At 41.1% G+C, this 24,948-nt stretch overlaps 1 protein-coding gene across 3 annotated transcripts in view; it reads left to right on the top strand.

Annotated features, from left to right (window-relative positions):
* The first annotated feature begins 1,387 nt into the window (after positions 1 to 1,387).
* Positions 1,388 to 24,948, top strand: part of TSC22D1 (TSC22 domain family member 1) — a 97,938-nt gene continuing 74,377 nt past the window's right edge. The window contains exons 1-2 of one of the 3 annotated variants that reach the window (XM_075489039.1): positions 1,388 to 1,983; positions 2,627 to 5,493. In XM_075489039.1, coding sequence (XP_075345154.1) covers positions 2,660 to 5,493 — 2,834 coding nt within the window. In that variant the 5' untranslated portion in view covers positions 1,388 to 1,983; positions 2,627 to 2,659. Of the gene's footprint in view, positions 1,984 to 2,617; positions 5,494 to 24,948 lie in introns of those variants that run through there. The other 2 variants (XM_075489030.1, XM_075489059.1) reach the window with 2 other exon arrangements.

Raw genomic sequence — 24,948 nt, 5'->3', positions numbered from 1 at the left:
GACCAATTTCAAAGCAGTGATCTGAGACACCTCCACCAGCTCATGGATGCTTGTGTTTAAGGACAAGGATGTGCTGCCAGGAGGCGGGAAACATGAGCAGCTCTCTGGGCACTAGTGCCCACCCTACCACCAGGCTGCTGGAGAAACTGGGAGGGGGTGCAAACCTGTCCCCCTCTCCATGGAAAAGCGGGACACCCAATTTATCATGCTCTGAAAGTGCTCCTGGAAAGGGTCCTGCCGATGGGAGAGGTGGAGCAATGCTGATGGTGCAAGTCTGTCAGGCTTGTGTGGCCATGAGATACCTGCCTACCTGCTGGGCAGCTCCGTGCACGCTAATGGCTACAAGGACGTGAAGGAAAATCTCCTGGTGGACATGCACGCATTGAGCATCTTCAGAGATCAGATGGTCGTGGCTCTACAGTTAGGAGAAGCTCAGTTTGGGACAGGGAGAGCTGGAGCAGCCCTGCCGTGACGGGCCCGCGGAGCTTCACCGCCCAGCTCTGAGAGGGCCGCATGGTCTTTCTTCCCCGGCGGGATGCTGGCACTGAAACAGCGAGGGAAGATCGGTGGATTTCACCTCAATTCTGTTTAGTAACTTAAAAATACCTTTGAACGGCATCGTTTTCCTCTCCAGTGTTTCCTCTCGAGCTCTCATCAGAAGCTCCTCCACACACACACACACACACGTGTCGCCTGTGAGCGCAGATGAACAATTTCACCTGACCGGCCGCCTCCGGGCACCGCTCCCCCTCGGCACCCGCGGTGCCTCCCGCCCCGCCACAGCCCCGTGTCCCCACGCCACCGACACCGTCTCGCCGCGCCCTGCCAACGGCGGGTGCCGCGCTGGCAGCACCCCGGGCCCCTAGTCACCGCCCGGTGACACCGTCCTCCCGCCCCGGGGGCCTTCACGCCCGGCCGGCTGAGCGGGGAAGACCACCTGGGGTGGGGGGCCGGCGGCCATGCCAGGGCGTGAAGGGAGTCACTCGCGGCGACCCCCGCCCGGGGCACAAAGGGGAAGGCGGCCCCCGAGCGAGGCGCCTCTGCTCTTCCCATGGGCGGGGGGAAGGAACGGGCAGGAATATTCTGGACCGAGGGAGGGGAGGAAGGAGAAGGTGATGAATAACTTGAATAAATCTGCAACGGAGCTGAGGAGAGGGGGAGGGAGGCGGCGGCGGGTCATGTGAGGCACAGTCATGCTGCGGGCCCGGGGAAGAGGCAGAGAGGGGCACCTGGGGGGCGGGCTGCCGGCCCGCCCGCCACGACCGCTGCCACGGCACGGCACAGCCCGGCCCTCGCCCGGCGCCCCCTCCCCACTCGGAGCGCAGCCACGCGGGGACACCCTTCCCCCTCCCCGGGCTCGGCGCCGCTCGGCAATTTCCGCCACGCGAGCCGAGCCTATTTCCGTCGGTCTCGGCCAGACGGGCTTTATGTCTGCCGGCGGGGCGCGCATGCGCGGCGGCCGCCATCTTACGTTGTCTCTCGCCTGCCCTCCCCTTTGGCGAGCTTTCCCCTCCCCCCTGCAGATCGGCGTAGCGCCCTCCTCCAGCGCTCCGTGAGGGGACGGGGCCGGGAGGGGGAGAGACCCGCGGCGGCAGGGAAGCCGGGAGAGACCCGGAGGGAAGAAAGGACGGGGCAGACGCGTCACGCGGGAGGAGGACTGATCCCAGGCGCGGTTCTGCGGAGGAAGAGCGGGTGCCGCCTGTTATAAAGGGGGAGGAGGCGGAGGGGGAAGGAAGAGCGTGCGGAGCGGAGCCTCCTCCAGAGACAGCCAGACACAGAGGGAGGAGAGAGAGGCTGCCTGGCTGGCTCCCCCTTCCTCCCTCCCTCCTTTTTATGGACTCTCTTGTCGGGCTGCTGCTGCTTTTCTTCCCTCCTTATTCCGTCTCTTTAATACCCAAAATGATTCAGCTCCATGGCTGCCACTGACGGGGATGTCCCTGCCCGGCTCAGCCTGCCGCTGCCGCCCTGCTGTGCGCCAGTCCCGTACGTATCTGCGCTCTCCTACTACTACTACTACAGCGGTGATGGCGAGGGGCGCCGTCCGCCTCGCCGGGCTGCCCTGAGGGCCCGCCGGCTGCCCTCGCCCCGCCGAGGAGGCGGCGGCCCGGCGGCGGCGCCCGCCGCGCGGAGGGCGGTTCTGCCGGCTGCCGGCGAGCCGCGGCGCCCGGGTGAGCGGCGGGGAGGAAGGCGCTTGCCGCCGGGGCCGGCCGGCTACCGCGGGCATTTCCTCCCCCCGCTGCCCACCCCCCGGGAGAGGCGCAGTCGCGGGGGGGGGGGGGGGGGGGGGCGGCCGGCTGAGGGGGGGGGGTGGATATCAAAGGGGGGGGAGGGCGAAGGAAAGTGAATGGCGGAGGATTGAAAGTGTCACATTCAGAGGCGCTGATCTGGAGGCGGCGGAGGACCGGTCCTCGCCCCCTCCCTGTCTCGGAGGGGAGGAGGAGGAGGGGAGGGGGGCGGTTAGCGGCGGTGCCGAGGCGCCTCAGCCCGTGCTCTGCGGGAGCCGGGGGGGTCGTGCGTGGTTGTCTCTGTGCCCTGCCGTGAGCGCAAAGCTAACTGTGTGTGTATGTCTGTCTCTCTCCATACCGGGGGATTGCACTCTTAAAATACACCCGATACAATGCACCAGCCTGACTCAGCCGCAGACATTAGTGCTAGGAAGATGGCGCACCCGGCAATGTTTCCTAGAAGGGGCAGCAGCAGTAGCAGCGGCAGCAGCTGCGTTACTGCTCCCACTGCACCAGGTACCGGCGTTGGGAGCGCTGCCCTCTCCGCCGAGGATTATCAGCCGCCTTTGCTGGTCCAGCCGCCGCCTCCATCTCCTGCAGCATCTTCATCGGCGGGTCCACAGCCGACACCCCCTCCTCCACAAAGCCTGAACCTCCTCTCGCAGTCTCAGCTCCAGCCACAGCCTCTTGCACAGACTGGAGCTCAAATGAAAAAGAAAAGTGGCTTCCAAATTACCAGTGTGACCCCTGCTCAAATATCAGCTAGCATGAGCTCTAATAACAGCATAGCTGAGGATACAGAAAGCTACGATGACCTGGATGAGTCCCACACTGAAGACCTGTCGTCTTCAGAAATCTTGGATGTTTCTTTATCCAGGGCCACTGACTTGGGAGAACCTGAGAGGAGCTCCTCTGAAGAGACTTTAAATAACTTCCAAGAGGCAGAGACTCCTGGGGCTGTTTCTCCAAACCAGCCTCATCTTCCTCAGCAGCACGCTCCTCTGCCTCATCACCCACAGCAGAGTGTTGTGATCAACGGAAGTGTTCACCCCCATCATGTTCATCACCACCACCATCTTCACCACCACCATCATGGACACCATCATCCATCGCATCCTGGGGTGGGCAGTGCCCCAATTTCTGGAGGACCACCGCCCAGTCCATCATTTAGAAAACTATCAACAACTGGAAGCTCTGACAATGTTATATCAACTGCACCAGTTTCTGCTGCATCATCCACTGGTTCCCCGGCGTCTGTCGTGTCTAATATCCGCACTACAAGTACTCCTGGCAATTTAGGTGTAAGTCCTGCTACTGGAACTAGTACCTTAAATAATATGGGTGGTGGTAGTTCTAGTGTGGCAAGCGGCATGCTTGGTACTATAAATTTAGGCAACATTACGAGTACTGGTAATGTAAATGCTTTGTCTGGAACTAGCAGCAATGTTAATGTGAATATCTTGAGCGGTGTTGGCAATGGTACGAGTGCTTCCTCTAGTGTCATTAACAATGTTACTAATCCAACTGCAGGAATGGCAGTGGGATCAAGCCAGCAGCAGCCTGCATCTGGCACGTCAAGGTTTAGGGTTGTAAAATTAGATTCTAGTTCTGAACCTTTCAAAAAAGGTAGATGGACATGCACTGAATTCTATGATAAAGAAAACACTGTTGCAGTGTCAGAAGGAGTAGCAGTAAACAAAGCAGTAGAGACGATAAAACAAAACCCGCTTGAAGTGACTTCTGAAAGGGAGAGCACCAGTGGGAGTTCTGTTAGCAGCAATGTAAGCACACTGAGTCACTATACAGAAAGTGTGGGAAGTGGAGAAATAGGAGCACCTACTGTGGTACAGCAGCAAGCGTTTCAAGGTGTGGGTCCGCAGCAGATGGATTTTAGCAGTGCTGCTCCTCCGGCAATTCCAGCATCTAGTATACCACAGAGTGTTTCTCAATCACAGCTTGCACAAGTCCAGCTGCATTCTCAAGAAGTAAACTATCCACAGCAGAAGCCAGGGGTCCAACCTCCTGCGCAGGCCAGTCTAACCACTGTTACTGGGGTTCAGCCAGCCCCAGTTAATATACTAGGTGTATCCCCATCTCTGGGCCACCAGCAACCTGCCATTCAAAGTATGGCTCAACAGCAACTACCGTATTCTCAGCCAGCGCAGCCTGTGCAGACTTTGCCAGTTGTACAGCAGCAGCAGTTGCAGTATGGACAACAGCAGCAGCAGCAGCAACAACAGACAGTTCCTACGCAGATGGCTGCAGGTCACGTTAAGCCGGTGAACCAAAACTCTGTTACGGGGGCTATGCCAGACTACATTCAACATCAGCAGATCCTTCAGACTCCAGCTCCTGCCATGCAGCCCAGTTCTACGGGAGTAGGAGCAGGGCAACCGGTTCCCGTTGCCCAGGCACAGAGCATGCAGCCTTCAGTACAAGCACATCCAGCTGCTGCCCCAGCTCAGCCTGTCGCACATGCTCCAGCAGCGATACCAGGTGTAGGTACCAGTGGTCAAATGCTGAATGTTGGGCAGCAAGGAAGTGTAGCTGCTGTGGTGCAACCACCATCTGCTGCAAACCAAATTCCACCTCCAGTCATGCCGTCAACAGCTGCTCCTCCATCTTCACAAGTAGTGCAGCCTGTGCAGACAGGAATAATGCAGCAGGGATTACAGGCTAGCGCTTCAGGCCTTCCTCAGCAAATGGTCATTGCTCAGCAAAACACCTTGTTACCTGTACAGCCACAGGCACAAGGAGTGGAATCTGTAGTCCAAGGGATGACTGGCCAGCAGCTGCCTGCAGTTAGCCCTATACCTTCTGCTAGTGCTGTTCCTGCACCAAGCCAAGCTGGTTCAGCTGTGCCTCCTGGCATACCTTCTGCTTCTATAGGTTTGGGACAGCCACAGAATATAGCACAAGCTTCGGCTGTGCAGAACGGGAATTTGGCTCAAAGTGTTAGTCAGCCTCCCTTGATATCAACAAGTATAGGTATGCCTGTGGCACAGAGTGTGCCACAGCAGATACCGCTAAGCTCTACCCAGTTCCCTGCACAATCACTAGCTCAGTCAGTTGTAAGCCAAATTGAAGATGGCAGACGCCCTACAGAACCTTCCTTAGTGGGTTTACCTCAAGCTGCCAGTGGCGAGAGTGGTGTTGGAGCATCAGCCGTTTCAGATGGTGGTAGCAGCAGCATGCCATCCTCTGCTTCCCTCTTTCCGCTGAAGGTGCTGCCATTGACAACGCCCCTCGTAGATGGTGAGGATGAGAGGTAAGACTGCCTGTAACTTTATTAAAAGGTACACTGTCTGATAGTTTGATTTGCACTAACTTGCAGGTCTCGTTACAGCCATTCTGTGAAATGAAGCGGCGTGATGTTTTGGTTTAATTAGAAATATTGTTTCTCAGGTCCCAGCGCATGTAGGTATTATATTAAAATACTTGTTTTTCTCTTGAGGGGGTGGGTTGTATTGATTATGCTCTGAAACTACTGCGTGGGTAAATTGTGTTTAGCAATCTGTGACAATGTGTGTATTCCCATTGTATAGAGGATGACAAAAGAATACTGTGGTATGTGGGTATGCTGGTGATTGTAGCTTAGATTATTTATTATACTGAAATAATTAATATTTATTCTTAGGTAGATTTTTTTTTTTTGTTCTTCACAAGCCTAGACTTCATCCTGCCTCAGCTTCTCTTTTTCAAGTATTGACTTTACTCAGGTTGAACCAGTTGCGAGTCTGGTGTATGTAGAAGCCTTCTCTTTGACAGCCAAGAGACGCTTTAGGCAAATAGGTATGGTGGGAAAAGGGAGGTTCAGCAACACCATTGTGGTTCTTTAAATTGGACTTGGGGCGCTTTTGGTCTTGGTGGTTTTGCTTCAAAGCATTAATCCATTGTGAGAGCCGCTCAGGCCTGTGGAGGGTTGGTGAGCCCTTAGTCTGGTGCACCAGTTCTGTGCAGTCCGAGTAAGAAACTGCACATGTTCTCCCACCTTCACCTTTTCAAATAAATGACTGGCTGGTCTTAATAGTATGTGCATGTGAATATTCTCATTTCTTTGACTGTGTGCAGAGAAGCTGTGTCAGTTGTAAAAGGCCCTTGCATGTGCAGGCTGAAGCAATCCGAACAGTTTTAAACTGCAATTGTTTGATATTAATTACGCGTGGGAATTCCTCACTGTATTGAGGACCTCTTGTGATATACATTTACAAATGGACAGGAAGACTGTGGTGGTTCTCCCAAATAACTTCTTGTCTAAGAAGAAGCTACATTAATGGGAGAAGTAACTTTAAGATAAATAACCTGCCTCGAGAATGTGGGAGAGGACAGAAGAGAACACTAGAAAAGAAAAACTGAGACCCAGGTGAGGAGACAAGGCACTAAACACTTACAAGGTGGGAAAAATGCCATAGCAGTAGGAGATGAAGTACTTCCTAAATATCTTCTTGGTGCCATAACTTAAATCAGGAGTAGTATCAGTGGCCAAACATTATTAAAAAAAAAAGTTAATAAAATGGGTTGCTGGGAGAGGCTGGATTCTTTTCTTAATATTGAAAATACTAACTCTATCAGCAGTCTCTGATTATGTTGATCATGAGGTGTTGACTGCCTTAGTGGCTTTCATCACGTCTTTCTAAGATGCCAGAGAGCTATAATGAGTAGCAGCTTGTCTTCCAGGAGTGCTAGAAGACAAGTTCCAACACTGTTTCATTCTGATTATGTTTTTTAGTCAATAAGTACATGAAGGTGGTAGAAGACAGATTGAGGTGTTAAAGCCCACAGTGTCACCATTGTGCTACTAGCAGTCAGTTTTCTCAGAAACATTTTTTGGTTTTCCTTCCTTCGATCTTTCTATACCAGAACAGTAATCCATCTCTTCATGGGTCCTGTTTGTGTTTGGTGGTGTGTGGGGTTTTTTTCTTTCTTTCTTTTTTTAACGAACCAACCAAAAAAGCCCCCTAAGCCTTCAGGGGATCCTGGCTGAGTAAGAGAATCATAAGCTCATTGATACTCAGTGTTTTGGAAAATGACATCTAGCATGTGACTATACTGTGATTTTAAGAGCATATGTTAGCTGTTTGTCATGATTGGTAGTTTTTCCCAGAATGTTTAAATCCCTCAGGGTAACAATAGCCAGAAATACCTTCTTCCTCTGTTATTTGGCTAGCCAAAGATCATATCCTTTCTTCTCCCATGCACGTTGTGTCTTTGTTCAATCTGTCATCTCCAGGTAGACTATACTTTTGTTTAGCTGCAGTTGGAAAAGCATTTAGATGCTTTACACAGAGCAGGATATGACTCTATTAAATGGACACCAAAAATAATTTTGTTTTTTTGCATGGCAGTAGTGGTCAGGTCGCTTTTGTGTACAATGAGATAATTTACAGCAGCACTTCTCCCTGTATATCTGCCTGTAACATTAAAAACTTCGTGAGATTACTTCTGTTTCCGCTTCCAGGTGATCTCAGGGCAAGGTATTACTTGTATTGTCATCTTTACTGGGAATTTCTTTTGGTCTGGAGCTTAGACCTCATCACTCAGTAAAGGTAGTGCAAGATATGCTGTTGTTCTGCGTGGCTCCTCACTTCTCTGGCCATCGGATGTGTCTAACTAGAGTTCTCTTGAGAGTTTTTTGCCTGTTTGTTAGATTATTCCCTCTTTCACAGGTGGTAAAGGGTAGTATATTGTAAAAGTACATAAACATTTAAGAAGCAGGTATCCTATAAATATGTGTGTATAAAATCCCCATTTCTCTCTCTCGTGCATACACACATGTGCCACTGAAGATTTATATCAATACATTCCAACTGATTCTAAACCTGGCAAGGGAAAAGGTAGGAGAAAGAAGTAAGTGATGACATAATTGGGCCAGTGAAGAAGCTGTAAAATTCCATCTGGTGTGCCTTTGAAAAAACATCTGACCCATGTAATACCTTGTTTAGATTAACTCCCAGCTTTCGTTAAACCTGTATATAATTGCATTTAAAGACGCGCCAGTATCTTTAAGTCTTCAGCCCTGTTCAGTTTTTAGAACACCATTTGCAGCTCTTCCTATGCCAGTTATCAGGGCATGGCCTTTTAAATATAGACAGTGTGGAATGTATCTGCTTTGAAAACTGTAACCTTTATTTCCCCTGTATGAATGTTTTTTTTTTTTTTTTTAATCTTCACTATGACTTGAAATAAGAGTTATTAAAAATGAACTGCTTGGCAGAATGCTGTATGGAAAATTAATTTGCAAACTTTATTTATTAAGGAGAGGATACAAATAATACCATTATAGTTTTTGTATTTAAAAAACAAACAAACACCCCCCCCAAAAACAAACAAACAAAACCCCCCCAAACCCAACAGCTACCGCCCCCCCCCCCCCCCCAGTTCTTTTGACTAGTCTTTCTTCAGCCTGTTGAGTATGCCATAGATGTTTGTATGTTGGTAGATTCATCATCTCTTCTAATATTTTAATCTACAAAAATGCAGGCCAGCTTTTTGGATATTAAGTATCTTTTTCTTTTTTTTCCTTAGCTTGAATCATGGAATGGACTTGTTTTAGTGCATGATTCTCATAGTTTCTTGTATTTGCAGCAGTTACCTCAATTTATTCAGTTCGGTTATTAAATCCTGTCAGTTTTAGACATGGTCTTTTGAGCTTAGTATTTCATCTCTAGAACTGTAGAAGATTTCTTTTATTTTTATGCTTTTGAAACTTAAGTATGGAAAGATACATATTTATATTGCAGTAAATTCTTTTGTGTATTATACTTAGTGTTGCAGAATCAGTTTTACATCTTCCTAGACTATGCTTTATTATGCTATGGATGCTTGCAATAACATTTTGTACAGACTTGTATAATTCTTAAATCACCTGTAAAGTGAAAACTTAAATCAATGTATTTTACAGTGTTTATAAAGACTGCTGTAAGTGAATTTAAAAATAACTTAATCTGAAACATTGTTTACCATTACTCAAAAGCAGATTTTTGTGAATGAAGGATAAGAGAACTAATAACTGTCTCCTTGTCCTTGACAGCATTTCCTGTAGAGTTGCTTTCATTTAGTCTGATGCAAGTTGTTTTCAGCTGTTTGTGCATTTCATCCAGGAGTGAAGCAAAAGAGAAAGGAGAAAAAGGTGGTGATAAACACATAAAACTGACAGAGATTTGAAGTATTCTTTATTATCTGACAATCTCTTGTAATTTTCTTCTTGAAGAGAAATTTTTATTAAAAGATCCCTTTACATCTGGACAGAAAAAAAAAGTGGAGGAAATGTTTTCTGTATAGGATGTATGTTTTGGCTTGTTATTAAATCTGTGGAGAGGCTGGAAGATTAAAGCTGAATGTGAGAATCGAAAGACTTGTGAACAACCTTTGAGAATCTCTAGTAGTAGTAACTAGTACGAGCTTGTAAAGCAAGAGTACAGTCAGGAAATTGGATGAATTTTCACGATGTATGCAAGTATGTAGTAGGAAGGTTGATCCAGGTACAAATGAGATTTTTACAGATATAATTTAATACTTGTTGAAGATGTTAGTAAGCAGTTGTGAATGAACGTATTAAAGTAGAACTGGAAGTTTCAATTGTACATTATTTTTGATGTGGTAACTATTTTGCATACTTTTTTTATTTTGTAAGCTGTTTTAGAGTTTATATGGGCTTTTTAATTTGCTGTAACTTTTGCTTCTGTGTATTTGATGAAAAAGAGAGAAGATACTTTTAGAAGATACTTCACAACAAAGGATTTATGGTGGCTTAGCATAGATTTATGGTGGTATTTTTTTAGTTGCATCCTAGGGGCAGTGTTGTTGTTTTACATTTTTCGGATTTTAAACTTGCTTCAGAGTCTTGCCACCAATTTGAAAATTGCATAACTTGAATCCTAGGAGACTGACTTTTTTAAAAAAGTCTTTTTATATCTTCAATTTGGCTATTTATGGAACTTGAAAAAATAGTTATACTCAGTAATGGCAAGTCACATTAGTAAAAAGAGAGCACTTTGAAGAAAATGCGGTTGCTGTTGTGTCATGCTGACAAGTCCAGCTTCTCATTTCATCTGATGAAATAAAATACCTACCATTGGTGGAATTGACTTTGTTAGGTCTCTGCTCTAAGTAAAGAACAATGAGGAATTTAGGGTCTGCACCTTGTATGTCTGCTGGCCAGCTGTAGGTGGCAATACCTGTTTGGATGGACCTTTTTCTGGTGTCTTTTATAGATGCATTTTCTGCACGCCATGATATCCTTTAAACTAAGGATTGCTACAGTGCTTGGTATTGCATTGTCTTCAAAGACAGGAAGAACCAACAGATTTTAGGGGGTTGTAAAAGCAGTAATTTGGCACTTAAGGCAGATTGGAGATGCTGAGAAATGTCCCTCCAACTGAAAACGTGATTTCCAGAAAATGTTCCTTAGCACTACAGTTTTTGCTGCTCTTTGGAAATTGTCAGTGTATAAGCAGACTAAATCATCTATGTGTGTGTATGTAAGAACAAGCAAACAAAAGGTTTTAAAATAGTTAATGTTGAAAAGCCATCTTTGTTACTGTCTCAGGATTTGCATTCTTTATGTTACAGGCTAATCCGGAAATTAGAATTATCTGTTTGTCAGTCTGTGTATTGGTAGTGAAGTGTTTCAGCCTTTACAAGTTACTGTGATCTAGATAATGCCACAATTGAATAATGACTGTAACAGTCAGTGGTAAGCTAGCAAAGTTATGAGGATGGGAGGGGAAAATAGTAAAACACCCCCCCCCCCCCCCAATGTTATAATACCTTGCTTAAGCGTAAGTAAAAAGGCATACAGATAGCACACCTATGCTACAAAAAAACCTCTATAATGATGCTGTTCACTTTACAGAGGGTAATAAAGTAAATAAGCCTTTTCAGACCTGTCTAACAGCTTAGGAAGTAGATCAAGTTGTAAACAGTAGTATTGTTAGCATAGTCTTTTAGAAGAAGAAACTACGCACACCTGAATATCAGTGTAATAATAGCAAGTGTATTCTTGGTATGACCTTTTTGGGGAATAATTTGTGATCTGGATTTGCAGTTTGGTGTAGGTGAAACGTAAACAAGAATAGAAAAGAATAGTGTGTCTTTGTTCTCATTGATTTAATGCACTGGCTCTTTTCTGTTCTTGATTAATTTATGAGACTAAAATGTGCTGTGTGTAATACGTATTATACTTTAACAAATGACTGAAAGCTTTTTTTAAAAGTGGGCCTATACCTTTCATTCACTGCATTTAGGCCACCAAAGGCAATACTATTAATCAAAAGCATGCTTTAACAGTATACTAAACAGGGACTAAGGGTAAGATTATTCAGTAAATTATTTCACGTTAATGATCACCGTAAATAAGGAACTAGTTTATTCTCAATGTGATTGTACAAGAAACCATAGCCTAAAGCTAAGACGGAAAGAACTCTTGAGAGACTGGAGATACCACTTTATTTTAGCCTCTTCTAAAGCATTCACAGAGGTATGAGTTGCATGATGGAAGTGCAGCATAATTACAGTATCAAACTGAAGCACCTGATCATCCTTCTGGCTTTAATGTCTTGCAACACTTTAACTCTTGGTCTGTCTTTGGAATTTTCTAACTAAGATAGTAATTGTGCTGCAGTCAGTTGTGGTGTAGAAACCCTTATCAGCTCATTTTGTGCAAGCCTCCAAACACCTATTGCGCATTACCAGTGTTGGAAGCAGGATTTGGTTTGTGATTGCAGTTACATGCAAAAGTCTCCATCTTCCACGGAAGCTGGATAGACTTTCCTGAGAGGGAGAGATTTAGAGGTTATAAATGTTTGGCAGGCAGGGATTGTAATGATGTCATACATGCAAATGCTAGAGGGTATTGCCTGTGATAGTTTAGGTATTTTATCATTGTCGGTTACCTTATGGACTAAATGACTTGCTAGTACCTACTAAATGAGGACTTCTGACTTTGGTGCTGTGCAGAGATTAAGAATAATACTCATCATAGTTCAAATACAATGTTACACTTTAGTAACTGAACAAGTTCAGATTTCATGAAGTTTTTTATACTAGCAAAATAAAATCTGGAACTCTTGTTTTGGTAGAGTAGAAAAGTCCCAGTAAACTTGTTCACCATTTTTCTTTGAGCAAGCAATTAATTTGTTATTACACTTTCTTTAAATTATTTTGGCATTATTTTTTGAACTTCATAAATGACTCCTGAATTTTTTTTCTACTCCATAGTCTTAACGTACACTTACTGGTCTTGACTTCATCTAAGTTGTTTTAATGCTGTTGGTAATTTAACCTTTTTTTTAAAATTCAGGTAGTAATTTTCCAGAATCTCACTAATCTTTTTATCACAATATTTAAAATTAGAGAAAGTGTACATTGAGCCTAAATATTACTACTGTAAGTTTAATGCTATATGAATTATTAAAAAACATTTAAACTGGGCTGTATAAACATAGGAATATGTTTGAGCCTAAGTGTTGCTCCATATGTGTATATCAAGTCAAGCTTTCACCACTGTGCTAAGCATGAAAAATTCACATGTAGGTTTGTCTATTTGGGCACTTAGGCCAATGTATGTTGTCATGTGTTTTTAAATGTTTTTTTCTTTGTGTTTAAGTGTTTATTATAGTGCTTTCATGAGGTGTGTAATGTTGGTGAAGCCTCATATATTGAGTACCTTTGACAATCAGGACGTATATTTAAGTACTGTAGGCATTCAAGCTTGAAGCTCTTGTCCCAGTTTGTATTTCTTCTGACAGGGCAGGGCTAGCGATGGTCCAAGAGAGTCACGTAACTTTTCTTTGTTCAGCAGAGAACTGCTACCTAAACAAACTACCCTTTATTATTAGCCTTTCTTGCTGGGGATTGTACGTAGTGTACAAGCTGAAATGGGTGCAGAATTTTGAAAGTATGTTAGAATAATAGAGTACGAAGTAAAGCAGTTTGAGGTGTTTTTATCATTAAGTATTAGAAGTTTAACACTTTTTTGAAGCTGACTGTAATCCTTGTAGAGGAACAAATGCAGGTACCACTGATGTTTGTTTTTTCTCAAGGAAACTTTCAGAAAACTGTGCTTCATTTATTAAAATAAAACTTGAGGTAGCTTGATCATCTGTTTATATACTTTTGCATAACCCATTCTTTTGAGTATAGTGGAGGAGTACGGTTTTATAAATTGCTAAAACAGGCAGCAGAAGACCTTCTGTAAGTTTAAACTTAACAGAAAGGTATGGATAGGCCCACAGTCTTTCAAAAAAATGTAGACAGTATTTCTAGTAAGGTATAGATTTGATAGCAACTGGAAGCTGGTTGTAGAGTGTTTTCTAACCTGCTGCTTAAGTGTGTTTAAACCACTTGGCCAGGCAAATTGTTTGAGCTTGTGTGTGACTTAAGTACTTGTCCAACCTTCTGTTTGTATGTCTTTTTTGGTGGTTTTAATTAGCATGGATATCTAGCAGGAACTTTTCAGGGCTCTGATCTCTTCATGTGTAATCAAGATTTGAACTTCTCCAGCAGTTCCTTAAGCAACGGTATCAAAGTACTGTGCTAAGTGTTAGGGACAGTACTGAATGCTGCTGAAAATGTGGATACACATTCAACAATAGTCTTAGTGTCTTAATGCATTAAATAATAGCTTTTTTTACTACTATACTGCAGCGTAGTTGTTAAAGATGAGTTATGCAGATAAGGTAATTTCAGCACGCAGCGCTATTAGTCTATGCTTATTTCTGTATCCTCAGCCTTACACTTGGTTCATTCCTGTAAGATCAGAAGGTACAAATCAAATGTAAGTTACACCATTTTTTTTGCAGACATTGTTGATCTTTTATTTGTAATCCATTGTCTTATGGGTCAGTAACAGTCCTAGTTATTGGTAACTGAGTGTTAATCTTCTTCAGTGCTTACATATCTAGTCAGCAGTCCTTTTAACTGCACAAAGTGTCTGAACTTAGTATCTGTTGTGAGTTGCTTGTGCTTGGTTTAGAAATGGTATTTTCCTTTAAATCATTGTAAACAAATGTATGGTGTAGAAATACCTTTTAATGTTTTTCCAGTAACTTTGAACTCCCTGTGCAATGTAGAGGGATAAAACCCCTGTCAAGATGAGAGAAAATTCAAATGCCTTTTAAGCTTCCTCTGACCTTCACTCCACCCAACTCTGTCACAGTTGTGTGTAGATGAAAGAGAGATGATGACTGACAGTCATAACTTACATATAAGAAACTGTAGAATCAAATAATTAAAAATGTAACCATACTAAATTTGTGTTTCTATGTATTTAGTGCTATTATAGCTAGTAAGGAAGACTGTGCTTACAAATAAACCCAGTAACTCGTGTATGATTGCTTTGACTTTTATTGTGACTGCAATTTTGAAATACTTCTCTTTTTAAAGAAGAGCAAGCAAAAAATTCTCAGGTGGAATCTGAATTGTGAGCGACTGGTTGGGCATATATTGCTACTGAGTTGGGATAAGCATAGTAAAAAAAATAACTTCAGTAGATTTCCTGGAAGATTATTTTCAGCTTGGTAACTTTACTGGATGTATGTATATGTGTCAAAGTATCATGATGTGTTTTACCATGTGGAAAGATTCCATATTTCTCTGAGGAAGTCTGTCTGTGAACTGTAAACAGCATCTTAATTCTTACTTCCAGGTTGAGCCTGACAGAAGTGGAGTGCTTTTGTTTTCTCTAGGATTTCATGAGGGTTCATACAGCAATGCCTGCCCTATAGAAAGGCACGTGAGGGGAAACAGAACAACTCAGGATCTTGCATGGTTGTCGTGTGTGTGTGTAAACTTGTGCAAGGTATTAATTGTCATTGTCCCTTGATGTCACTTGCAGTACAGGATTCTCAAATTCTGAGCATCTCTGAAATCTGGCAAGGAAGGATTTTATAGTAATAATTAGTTTATATTCAGCATTATGGTTTGTTTATGTTATAAGCTGTTTAGTGAAAATCTTGACCTGGCCTTAACTTGAAATGTCTACTAAACATTTTGATTAATTTTTTTTGGAAATTCTTTGGTCTAAAATTCTGAATGCTGTGTATCTGTATACATGTATATGAGAACATATAAAGCTTAATTCTTTTTTTTTAAAAAAAGAAACCAAACCTACTGGTGAGAGAAGGAGCAATTACTGCTCTTACGATTTCATTTCTTGAATTCTTATAAAATAAGACCAAGTCAAAATAAAGTAAAAGGAACCAAGAGTTAATGACTACATCTTTTAAGTACTTGTTAAATAATTTACTGTAGCACTCAAATGAATTCAAGGTATAAATGTACCTCTTTAATCTATTGAATGAAGTTATTATGTTAATGGATCAGCATATTGCACTGCCCAGTGTTTCTTTAGTAAGCCTAATATCCTAAATTGGGTGAAATGGCAAGTTCCTCATAAATGTTCAGGGAATGGCGTAGGCTATGCATGTGCCTCCATATTCTTTTCTTTTTTTCCCAAGTTTGTGAGACACTTTCCAATTCCATAATTGCTTGTGAAAGAGGGGAGTTCCCGAGCATGTATTTGATTGGAGAGAGAGAAGGGAGGAAACAAGGTGTGAAATTTTTATGATGGTGGTTTTGGTTTTCTTCTTTCTTTTTATGGTGGGGAAAGGGATTTTAATTTTTGAAATGGTATCAGGCATGTATGTGTTGGAGCCAAGTATATGCAGTTGTTGGCAATACAGCCTCTTTTTATTTACGGGATAGTAGCTAAAGGCCTCATTGTGAATTGAGGCTCCACTTTGCTGGCTGCTTTATAACAAAGAGCAGAAAAGGTGATCCTAAAGGACTCGCTGTCTGATGTCCGTATAATTTCTGAATTGATTTTAAGACAGTGATGTTTTAAAGCAGGCAAAATCTTAAGTGTTTTTAGTAGTTTATGGAAAAACAGAGCAGCAAAGCAGGATAGTAATCTGTATATTCCTGTAGAGGTGTACCCTGTTAATGAAGAAGTACACCATCTCTGGAATACTACTGCATTGAAAAATTATTTGAGTCACCATTTTGTCATGAAAGCATGGGTTAGCCTCTTTTGTGAGGTTTCACTGACTCTGCTTTTGGGATGTGTAGATTCTTAGTACTGCTTGCTTCTACTGGAGCATGGCGAAGTAATTGAGCAGTCTTTTTATTTCACTGGAAATTAACGTGTAAATGGAAGATGATGATTTGCATGAAGATATTTTCAGCTTCTAGAGGGGACTGATCTGTGGAAGGGGAAAAATAAATATTAACGTGTTATAGGAGACAGTTGTGGCTAGCAGTAATCATCTTCACTTTTTACATTTGCCTGAGCATCAGAATCCAATCTCTGGGAATCTTTAACATGTATATTCACTGTGCAAATACTTAAAATATTTAGAACATGCTTTTTTAGTGCCTGTGAAGTTATTGGATAAAAGTGTTTTCTCTGAAAGTGTTAAAAACAGTCCTCCAAATAATTCTGTAAAGGATGTTGAAATTGTGTGAAGTGTTCATAGGTATTTTCAAATAGAGGATTGTCTTGATATTTACTGACCTAAAAAGTGTTTAAGCAAGCCATGCAACCCTCTCTCTTAATACTTTTTAATTGGACAGATGTTTAAGGAAGCTTACTTTTTTTAAAGTTTTATTTTTCAAAAGAGTTCCTTCCTACTCCAACCTCCGAACATGATAGACTAAACCATTCTTGATGTTTAACATTATGAATGGTTAAGAACATGTACATTTTATGACATTAAGAACAGGTACATTTTATAAATATCTAAAAAGTTTTATTCATTTTTATGTTGCAAGAACAACCAAAATAACCAAACCCAAAACATTGGGATATCTTTTTGTTAAATGGTAGAGTTTGCGTATTATGTTAGATGAAAGATCGAGTTGGATCAATGCAAGATCCACGCAGTTATCCAAAATCCCGAACACGCTTGCTTGCTTCTACTTTGGCTTTTAAAAATCCTGTAATTCACTGAATTTATAGGTTCTCTTTAGAATTACTTTATCAAAGTTGCTGTCAGATAGCTCTAGAACAGAAGTACTTTGATAGGCACTAGACCTTCTGTCTGTGAGTTAGGAGGAAAGTTGGTGTCTTCTGGATTAAGTCTATAGCTTTTGTGTATGCAGATAAATCTTCCCATGCTTTTGTTACTGTGATCACTACAACAGTCACGCAGATTGCATTCATCGAATAATATTGCCATGTAGCTTTGTACAGTTCTGCATAGGCAACTTGGCACTGTGAAGTCTGTGTTCAGAAATGTTCAAGTGTAAGTTTTAGTTTTCTGTAGTAAATTGCAATATGTGTATGTAGAGCTTCTGTAAATTATATGCTAAACTTCTTACACAATGCTTTTTCCACTAAAAATTTCTACTTTCTTGGACACTATTCTTAAAAATGTAATTATAATATAAAACCCATAATATGAAATTATTATCTTCTGTAGCATTTTGTATACTAAATATATACTCTATCCTAAGGTATACATTTATAACAAAGTTATTAAAATGATTTGCCCCTGTGCAAAATACTTCGAGCATGATGGGTGAACACTGGACATTTTAATTTCTGCTCATCAGTTGCATGTTTTCAGCCACTGTTTTATGTTGTCTGCTTCTAATGAAGTGGCAAGGTTTAGAAACAAAGCCCTTTCAGCAATCATGAGGTTGCTGGAAAGATCTACATTTTGCTTCAGAAATAAGAGTTAAGAAGTAACTACCATTGGTAGTCTAATCTTCCTGAAGTGACCACAGAAGAAATGTACCAAGCATAACTGCTGGGAAAAGTAGGCTTTTTTTCTTTATGAAAGAAGATCCATCCATATCTGAATACTATTTAATTATAGTGTCTGTCAGTGAATGTGACTAGTTTCTGTGAGATTGTCCTTAAGTGGTAAATAAAGGTTGTTTGTAATCTCAGACTGGTAAGAAATGGTTTGAAATGTAGTATCTGAAAAGAGATTTGCTTTTTTTTCTGGTGAAGCAAGCAGTTTTTCTCTCTAAGTATATTGATGTTAGTGGGTTGAATTACGATTGCACAGACATGAAACATGAAAATTAAGACTATCTCTTCAGTTCTGGCTTTTCTGAAAATTAAATAAAAATTGTGTTTGAAACATGGCAATGAACACCTAACATGCCAGGATGGCTGCTGTTAACTTTGCAGCTTGATCTTCTTGAAGGACATACTTGTGTTAATTCATCTAATCAAGTAATCGATAACAATAATAGAAGGAAGCTGAATAGAGCCCTGTGAAGTGGAGAGCTTGAAAATCCTGAACTGAGGTATGCATTTTGGAGCAGTGTGCAGTGGAGATTCTGAACCTTTAGCCTTCTACAAGAAAGGTATCTAGAAATGTATGTGCTTCTCTTACCTTCAATATAATTTCTTGATAAAGGATGGAAGAGCTTCTCTCTACTGCCATAGGAATAAGTGACTAGTGGAGAAGCTTTTGGCCAGCTAGAGTGGGTTTTGTAGCATCTGGCTAGTATGACCCAGTGTTGTGGGAGTGCCGTATATCCTTGGAATTGACTGTTTCAATTGATGCTTAACTGTTGAGGCCAGCAGCTTCCAGAATTAGAAGTAAAAGAAACAACTGACTGATGCTAATTGTAGATTTACCAGGTTAGCATATTTTATGTGCATGCAAATTGCATTTTAAGATTTCCTAGTGTATTCGCTTTTTTTGATGTGAACTGTTTGTATCGTAGCTTCACGGTATTGCTCTGCTTGCATACCTAAGTACAGGCTTCAAAACTTTGTTCTGCTCCTCTGCTGATAGTGTTGGCAAAATGCAACGCTTGCAGGGCTAGGTTTTGCTGCTTGAACTAATGCATACTGTTTCTAAGCCTGGAATGGTGTCCTAGTTCTTCTGCTTCAGCACTGTCCTTTGCTTTTTCCATTTGTCCAGTTTGGTTCAGCATCTGCTGTTGTTTGCTTGAGAACTCTTGGTGAATGGTAAATACTTTGGTTCAGGAAAACGAGGCTGTCTGTTGGTGAGTCTTTACAGCAGAAGCAATGAAAGGGGGTAAGAAAAAGGATGGTACGGGTGATTAACTAAATGATGAGTTTGCATGCGCTAATTCCTGTGGTCAGACTGTGGGAAGACCTACATTTGTATTATTTTCCTTTCTTTGTTTTCCTAGAGAGGCACTCTTAGTTAACCAGAAGCCTGTTGTATTGTCCTTGTAGGCTAGGTTTGCTTGCTCCTAATGTTTGGTGCCAGCAGGAAGTGGAGCTGGTGTTAGGGCCAGTGGCTTTCCTTTTCTCTTCATGCATACATTCTCCAAGTACAATGGAAGTCTTATCTTGTCACTTTTGCCTTCCTAAGGATTTTCCACTCTGACCCACTCTTACTGTGGTGAATTAATATGTGTAAGAGTTCCAAATCTGTTGCCAAATGTGCCAAAATGGTAATTTCGTTTTGGTGTGGACAGATACAAAGCCCAGAATGTCTGTTTTGTAAATTAAGCAAGTACTTTAACTTGAGCCTTTGAAAACAAAAAGCTAATGAGTTAAGGCCTGCGGTGTCACTGGAGCCTGTCCTACAACATCTCAGAATTCAGTTGTGGTGTTGCATTTTTTTAAAATGACTAAAAGATTGTCTACAGGGATTAGAAGGAATTCAAAATGAAATGACAAAGTAATACCTAAACCAAAAAACAAATCTCTAAAGCTGAATGGTAAACCTACATCAGACTTCTGATTGAGACAATGACTCATAAGGAGCCTAAAGCTATGATGACATCCACTTTTTTTTGTACTTTAAATTATAAATGAGAACTATTTAGACCAAGATCTGGACCTTACGTGCCCTCAAATAATTTGGGAACAAGAGGACATGGGTAAAATTGCCTTGGCTAATTTTAAGAAAGGTTTTGTCTGTGGAGCTCATTGTGACAAGATTCTGTGGAGGCCTAGAAATTAGTAGCACTTTAAAGGAAAAAATATGTGTATGTATGTTTATGTAGGAAATGATACAGAATTGTAATAGTACATGAAAAATTAAATTACTTTTGGCTTCAGCTTCTAAGACTACTTCTAGCTAATTCAGGTGAAGCATGTACATCTTTGAGATAGATCTGCTGTACCTGTTACTTTCACCTTTTTCAGTGACTTCTGGAGTACTTGGTGCTGGCAACTATTGAAGACAGGATACTGCTCCATACCTTCTTATTCCAAACTAGAAATAAACACAGAATTATTTTTATTTAAATTTTATTGAAAACAGTATTGAAGTATGAAGGCAGGAGAGGAAACTAACCTAGTTAAATGGAAAAACAGAGGTATGGAAGGCAGCCATACATACCCTTGACTGTTGTTTATAGAAGTGTGAATGATTGCAGTTGATCCCATGGCTGCTGAAAGCTAGCTGGGATGCAGTGATGTGTTACTGACTTTATGGAGCAGCAAAAGTTTAGAGGTTGTTGCACCTTTAAAGTAGGGAAAGGTGTAACAACCGCCATACTCTTTCAAAGCATAGGTCAGAAATTAAGATGTCATGTAAGCAGAAGCAAGACATTTACAGTTTCATTAACAACAAAACCACTTATTCAGAATCATTATTTTTCAGGAAGCTGTTCTTGTGCTTGAAAAATGTAATGGTCAGCACAGTGATGGCTTAAAATAGCATTTTGGATGCTATAGCACTGGCATTAGAGCCCCACTGGCAAACATCCAGGAGGCCTATAAAAGAAGAAAAATGCTTTAAATGTTAAAGCTTCAGCAGGCAGCTTCTAATGTTTACATTTTCTAAAATTTTAAAATTATATGCCTATTTAACAAAATATTTGCGAGTGAGCTTAGAATCCTGTAAAGAGTCACTTGATAGAAACAATTCTTATTGGCAACACAAAATAATTAACTCTGTTATAGGAGTGCATGTAGGGTAGCTAGCTGCGAAGAATTACTGAAGTTGTACGGAGTAAAGTGGTAGCTGCACCAGTGAGGTAAAAAGAAATAAACTTCAGCAGTTGGATTTTTCTGTTCTCCCTGCTTGCATATTTTTTCAAATGGTTGGCTGTATGTCAGGATACACTGTAGGCCTTTCTAGGCTAGTTGTTATTTATATGTTTATAAGGATGTTTAGTGGTTATGTGATGGAATTGAAGTATGTTGTTTGTCCTTTTGCAGGACGCTGCAGGTACCGGGAGGAGGGATGGCCTTTAGCTGCCTCCTTCTCTGCTCCTCCCCGAGTCATCTTTGGTAGTTACATCCTGCCTCAGGGGAGGAAAGGGGTACTCTGTTGTGATAGCCCCTCTTAGAGTGGCTGTGGATAACTCCCTTAGCTGTTGCTAATGAATAAATAGGCAAGTAGCAAGCACTTAAAATTACCAAGTTCTCAGTTTTACTGCTGGCTGCAAAGGACTCTGAATAAAAGATGTGAAATGCTTCCTGCACTTCCTCTTCCAATTCTGTCAGGTAAATGCTGTTACCAAAGTTGCTCTGAACTGTTTTCACAGTAAAAAAAGAGAACAGGACAGCTTGATTCATGCCTGTGTGGTCGCATTTGCAACCAGGGCACCAGTAGAGTGTTACCAGGACTCCGAGATCTGGCATAACTCTTTCAAAACACTCCCTCATCACAGTGTTGCTTTTTGAAATGCTTTAAGTAAGTAACATTGAGGAGGAATTTGACTTTATGCTACTAGTAAATTCTGGAGCACGTTTTTCAGGACTTCCATATTTCTAGAGTTGCTGGTGTATCAGATGCTCTGTGGATCAGCAAGCACGTCAGAGGTCACTAAACCCTAAAGGAGACAAGTAATCTACTTAGGTTTTTTTTCTGACTCTATGTAGAACTTCTGGTTTGTAATATATTGAAAATAGCTTTCTTTTCATTGTGTTGTATTTCTGTTTTAATCCATCCAACAGCAGAATACTTATACAGAGTAGAATGTGTATATCATGTCCAGTCTGTGCAAATTAATGTTTTGCTTAATGAGTTTGTGCTTGGACAAGACCTGAATATGATCCCTAAAAGAGTACCATTGTGGGAAGGACTTAAATCAAAATCTGGCTTAAGACAAGCCCCAGGTATCATATCTGCCTGTTTCTCTCCTTATCATGTGGCTATTGGCTAAATGTTAGTATTGTATTTGATATGCAGCACCTGCTCCAGGAATCCTACTTCAGAAGCTGGAGGAGTCTGCAGACTTTTTCAGGGGTTGTACTTGGTGTTTGATTAGACTTTAAAGTGGAGTGTGATGTGGATTATAGGCAAATAATGCAATTATGTTGCAAGTTAGCAGTAAAATGAGTAATAAATTTAGAAATGCAGGAAGCCTGTTGATCTTGTTTTAAATATAAAAAATTTGGCAAAACTTACTCTTTTTCTAATTAATTGCAGTTACTAAAGCCAATAAATTACCTTAACATTTTCTAGATATCACATACAAACTCTCAAATATTCCCTGTTGGCTGCAATATCAGGTAGTATTGGAGGGAATTACTATGTTTGGCTTAAAATATGAAATTCAAAAAACAAAGTAATATACTCCAAGTCATTGCGTGGCATATAACTAATGTATAAGACCCGTTACCAAATGTGGTTTTGCATATTAGTTTAGTGTCTTGGCATGAATTTCTGTACTTAATACATTTTTTTTGTCTATAACCTGTTTTATGTCATAAATTAATCTAGACTATCTTTCCATTGACTTAATGAAGCATCTTGAATATGAGATTAGAAAGTGCTGTATAACACTAAAATAGGGTTAGCCAAGTATGCTATTTACACTTTGACTACTGTTCAGGAAACTTAGTTATTTCTTCCTCATACTGGATAGTGTGTGTTTGAAATTTGCATCATATTATTGTCTAGGTGATACTGTAAAATGCTGTGTTTATGGGGACACTAAGGTAATGAATTAATTGCTCAGTTAGCTTTGAATATCTTAAACTTTTCAGGAAATGGGTACAAAGAGTTGTTGAAAGTGGAATAAAATATCCATAAAGAAATATCAACCATAATTCTTATTATGTTAGTGCTTACCATGTGCCACATCTTGCTCACATCTATGGAAGAGGGATAAACATGAGCATCTTACACTCTTGGAACTGTGTGCTAAAGATTGGGGAGGGGGATGCAACCACATGTATAAACTTACGTGTAGCTTTACTCTTAAGAAAATGTATCTGACCCTCTCTAATATAACTTTGTTGATATTTCTGTAAAGCATCCTAGGAGAAAGGGATCTGAAGAAGTTGGTGACTTTATTGATCTGTGTTTTTTTGGACTTGATCTGTATCGTGAAAAAGACAGTAATTTTATTTTTATGTCACTGAGCAATGCAAGACAGCAGAGCCTTTGAAGATCAGTAGAAGCTTGACTGCAGGGGAAAACTGTGCTCATGAAGGTGGTTAAGTAGCCAAAATACAGGACCAAGAAGGGGTGCTGATAATCGAGACTAAAAGTAGTATGTTCTTATGAAAGAAATCTTCTGGTGGGTTTATAGACACTAGTGGGTGAGGAGGGGCAGGTAGGAAGATAAAGCTAAGTCCATTGACTGTAAATATATCCTCTTCTTCCAGATATTACTCTGTAATAGTATGCGTTGTTTTAACCCTTTATTTTAAGCTGCCATACTTACTCAGTATGTTTAGGTATATCTAATTAGACTGGCTAGCTCCTTTTTCAGAAGCAATTTCCACACTGTCATTGACTAGAGTTTTTTTGCTGATCTTACAAGTGTTAATCTTGTCTTTTTTTATCTTTCATATTTATGGTACTGTGGAAACATTTTTTAAGATGTGCATAAAAGAATTGTACGTGTATGTGCTGCTTCCTGTATTCAACAGGATATGCCTGTGATGAACAGTTCAACAGTATAAAGGGCTAAGTTGCTCCGAACTAGCTCTGAATTTTAATAGGTGACTTTTGCAAAAATGTCTATTATGCCATCAGTTATGATTTCAGCAGAAGTGTTTGAAGTATGCAATCTTGGTTAATAGGCTGTGGGGATGGATGGAATGTTATTTCTGCTGGGTAAGGACTTAAGGTAAGGTGCTCCTGACACTCTTCTTTTTAATTACTTAGAACTAAGAAGTGTAAGTGTTGACTCTTTGAAAAGAATTGTTACGGCTGTTTGTGTTTGGGAAATGATCATGCTTTTGTAATTAGGGGTTTGAGACTAATAGAAGAAAATGATGAAAGGGATTGCTGAGTTTCTAGTATTGCTGAGTATTTAGATACTTTGGTTTGGTTAATTGGTGGCTTAAATACTTCTTTAAAACTGTATACCAAAATGGTACCAAAGTTCTTTTAAGTTTAAAAAAAAAAATCGTGTAAGTAGAGTGAGGATGAAGACAAAGGTCAGAGGGAAAAATAAGGAAGCCAGAACAGCTCAGTGCATAATGCATACTGTATAAATTGCTTTGAAATCAGTGACTCCTGATGTCAGTGCCCTTAAATGCAAAAGGCAATAGAAACACTTGCATGTTATGTAGATCTTTACTGAAAACCTTGTTATTCTTGTTAGTGACTGATTTCAAAATATGAACTGGTAAAATCCAGAAGCTTTAGGAGATACCAGATGGAAAAGAATAGAAGTAGAATTTCAGTGACTGTGTTTACTAATAAATATATTATTCATTGGAATGAGACTGAAATGCAAATATTTTTGTGTTGTTTGAAATTTGTACGGAAAATATGAACTGTTCTAAGGACTGTGGAACCTGATTCAGATACTTGTGTAATGCTGTTTTTCTCTTTTGGTTTGGATGATCTGATCCCCCATGTTATTTAAGCTT

The sequence above is a fragment of the Mycteria americana genome, chromosome 1 (assembly GCF_035582795.1).
Source record: "Mycteria americana isolate JAX WOST 10 ecotype Jacksonville Zoo and Gardens chromosome 1, USCA_MyAme_1.0, whole genome shotgun sequence".
Classification (NCBI taxonomy): Eukaryota; Metazoa; Chordata; class Aves; order Ciconiiformes; family Ciconiidae; genus Mycteria; species Mycteria americana.
This window is presented reverse-complemented; position numbering and strand designations above follow the sequence as displayed.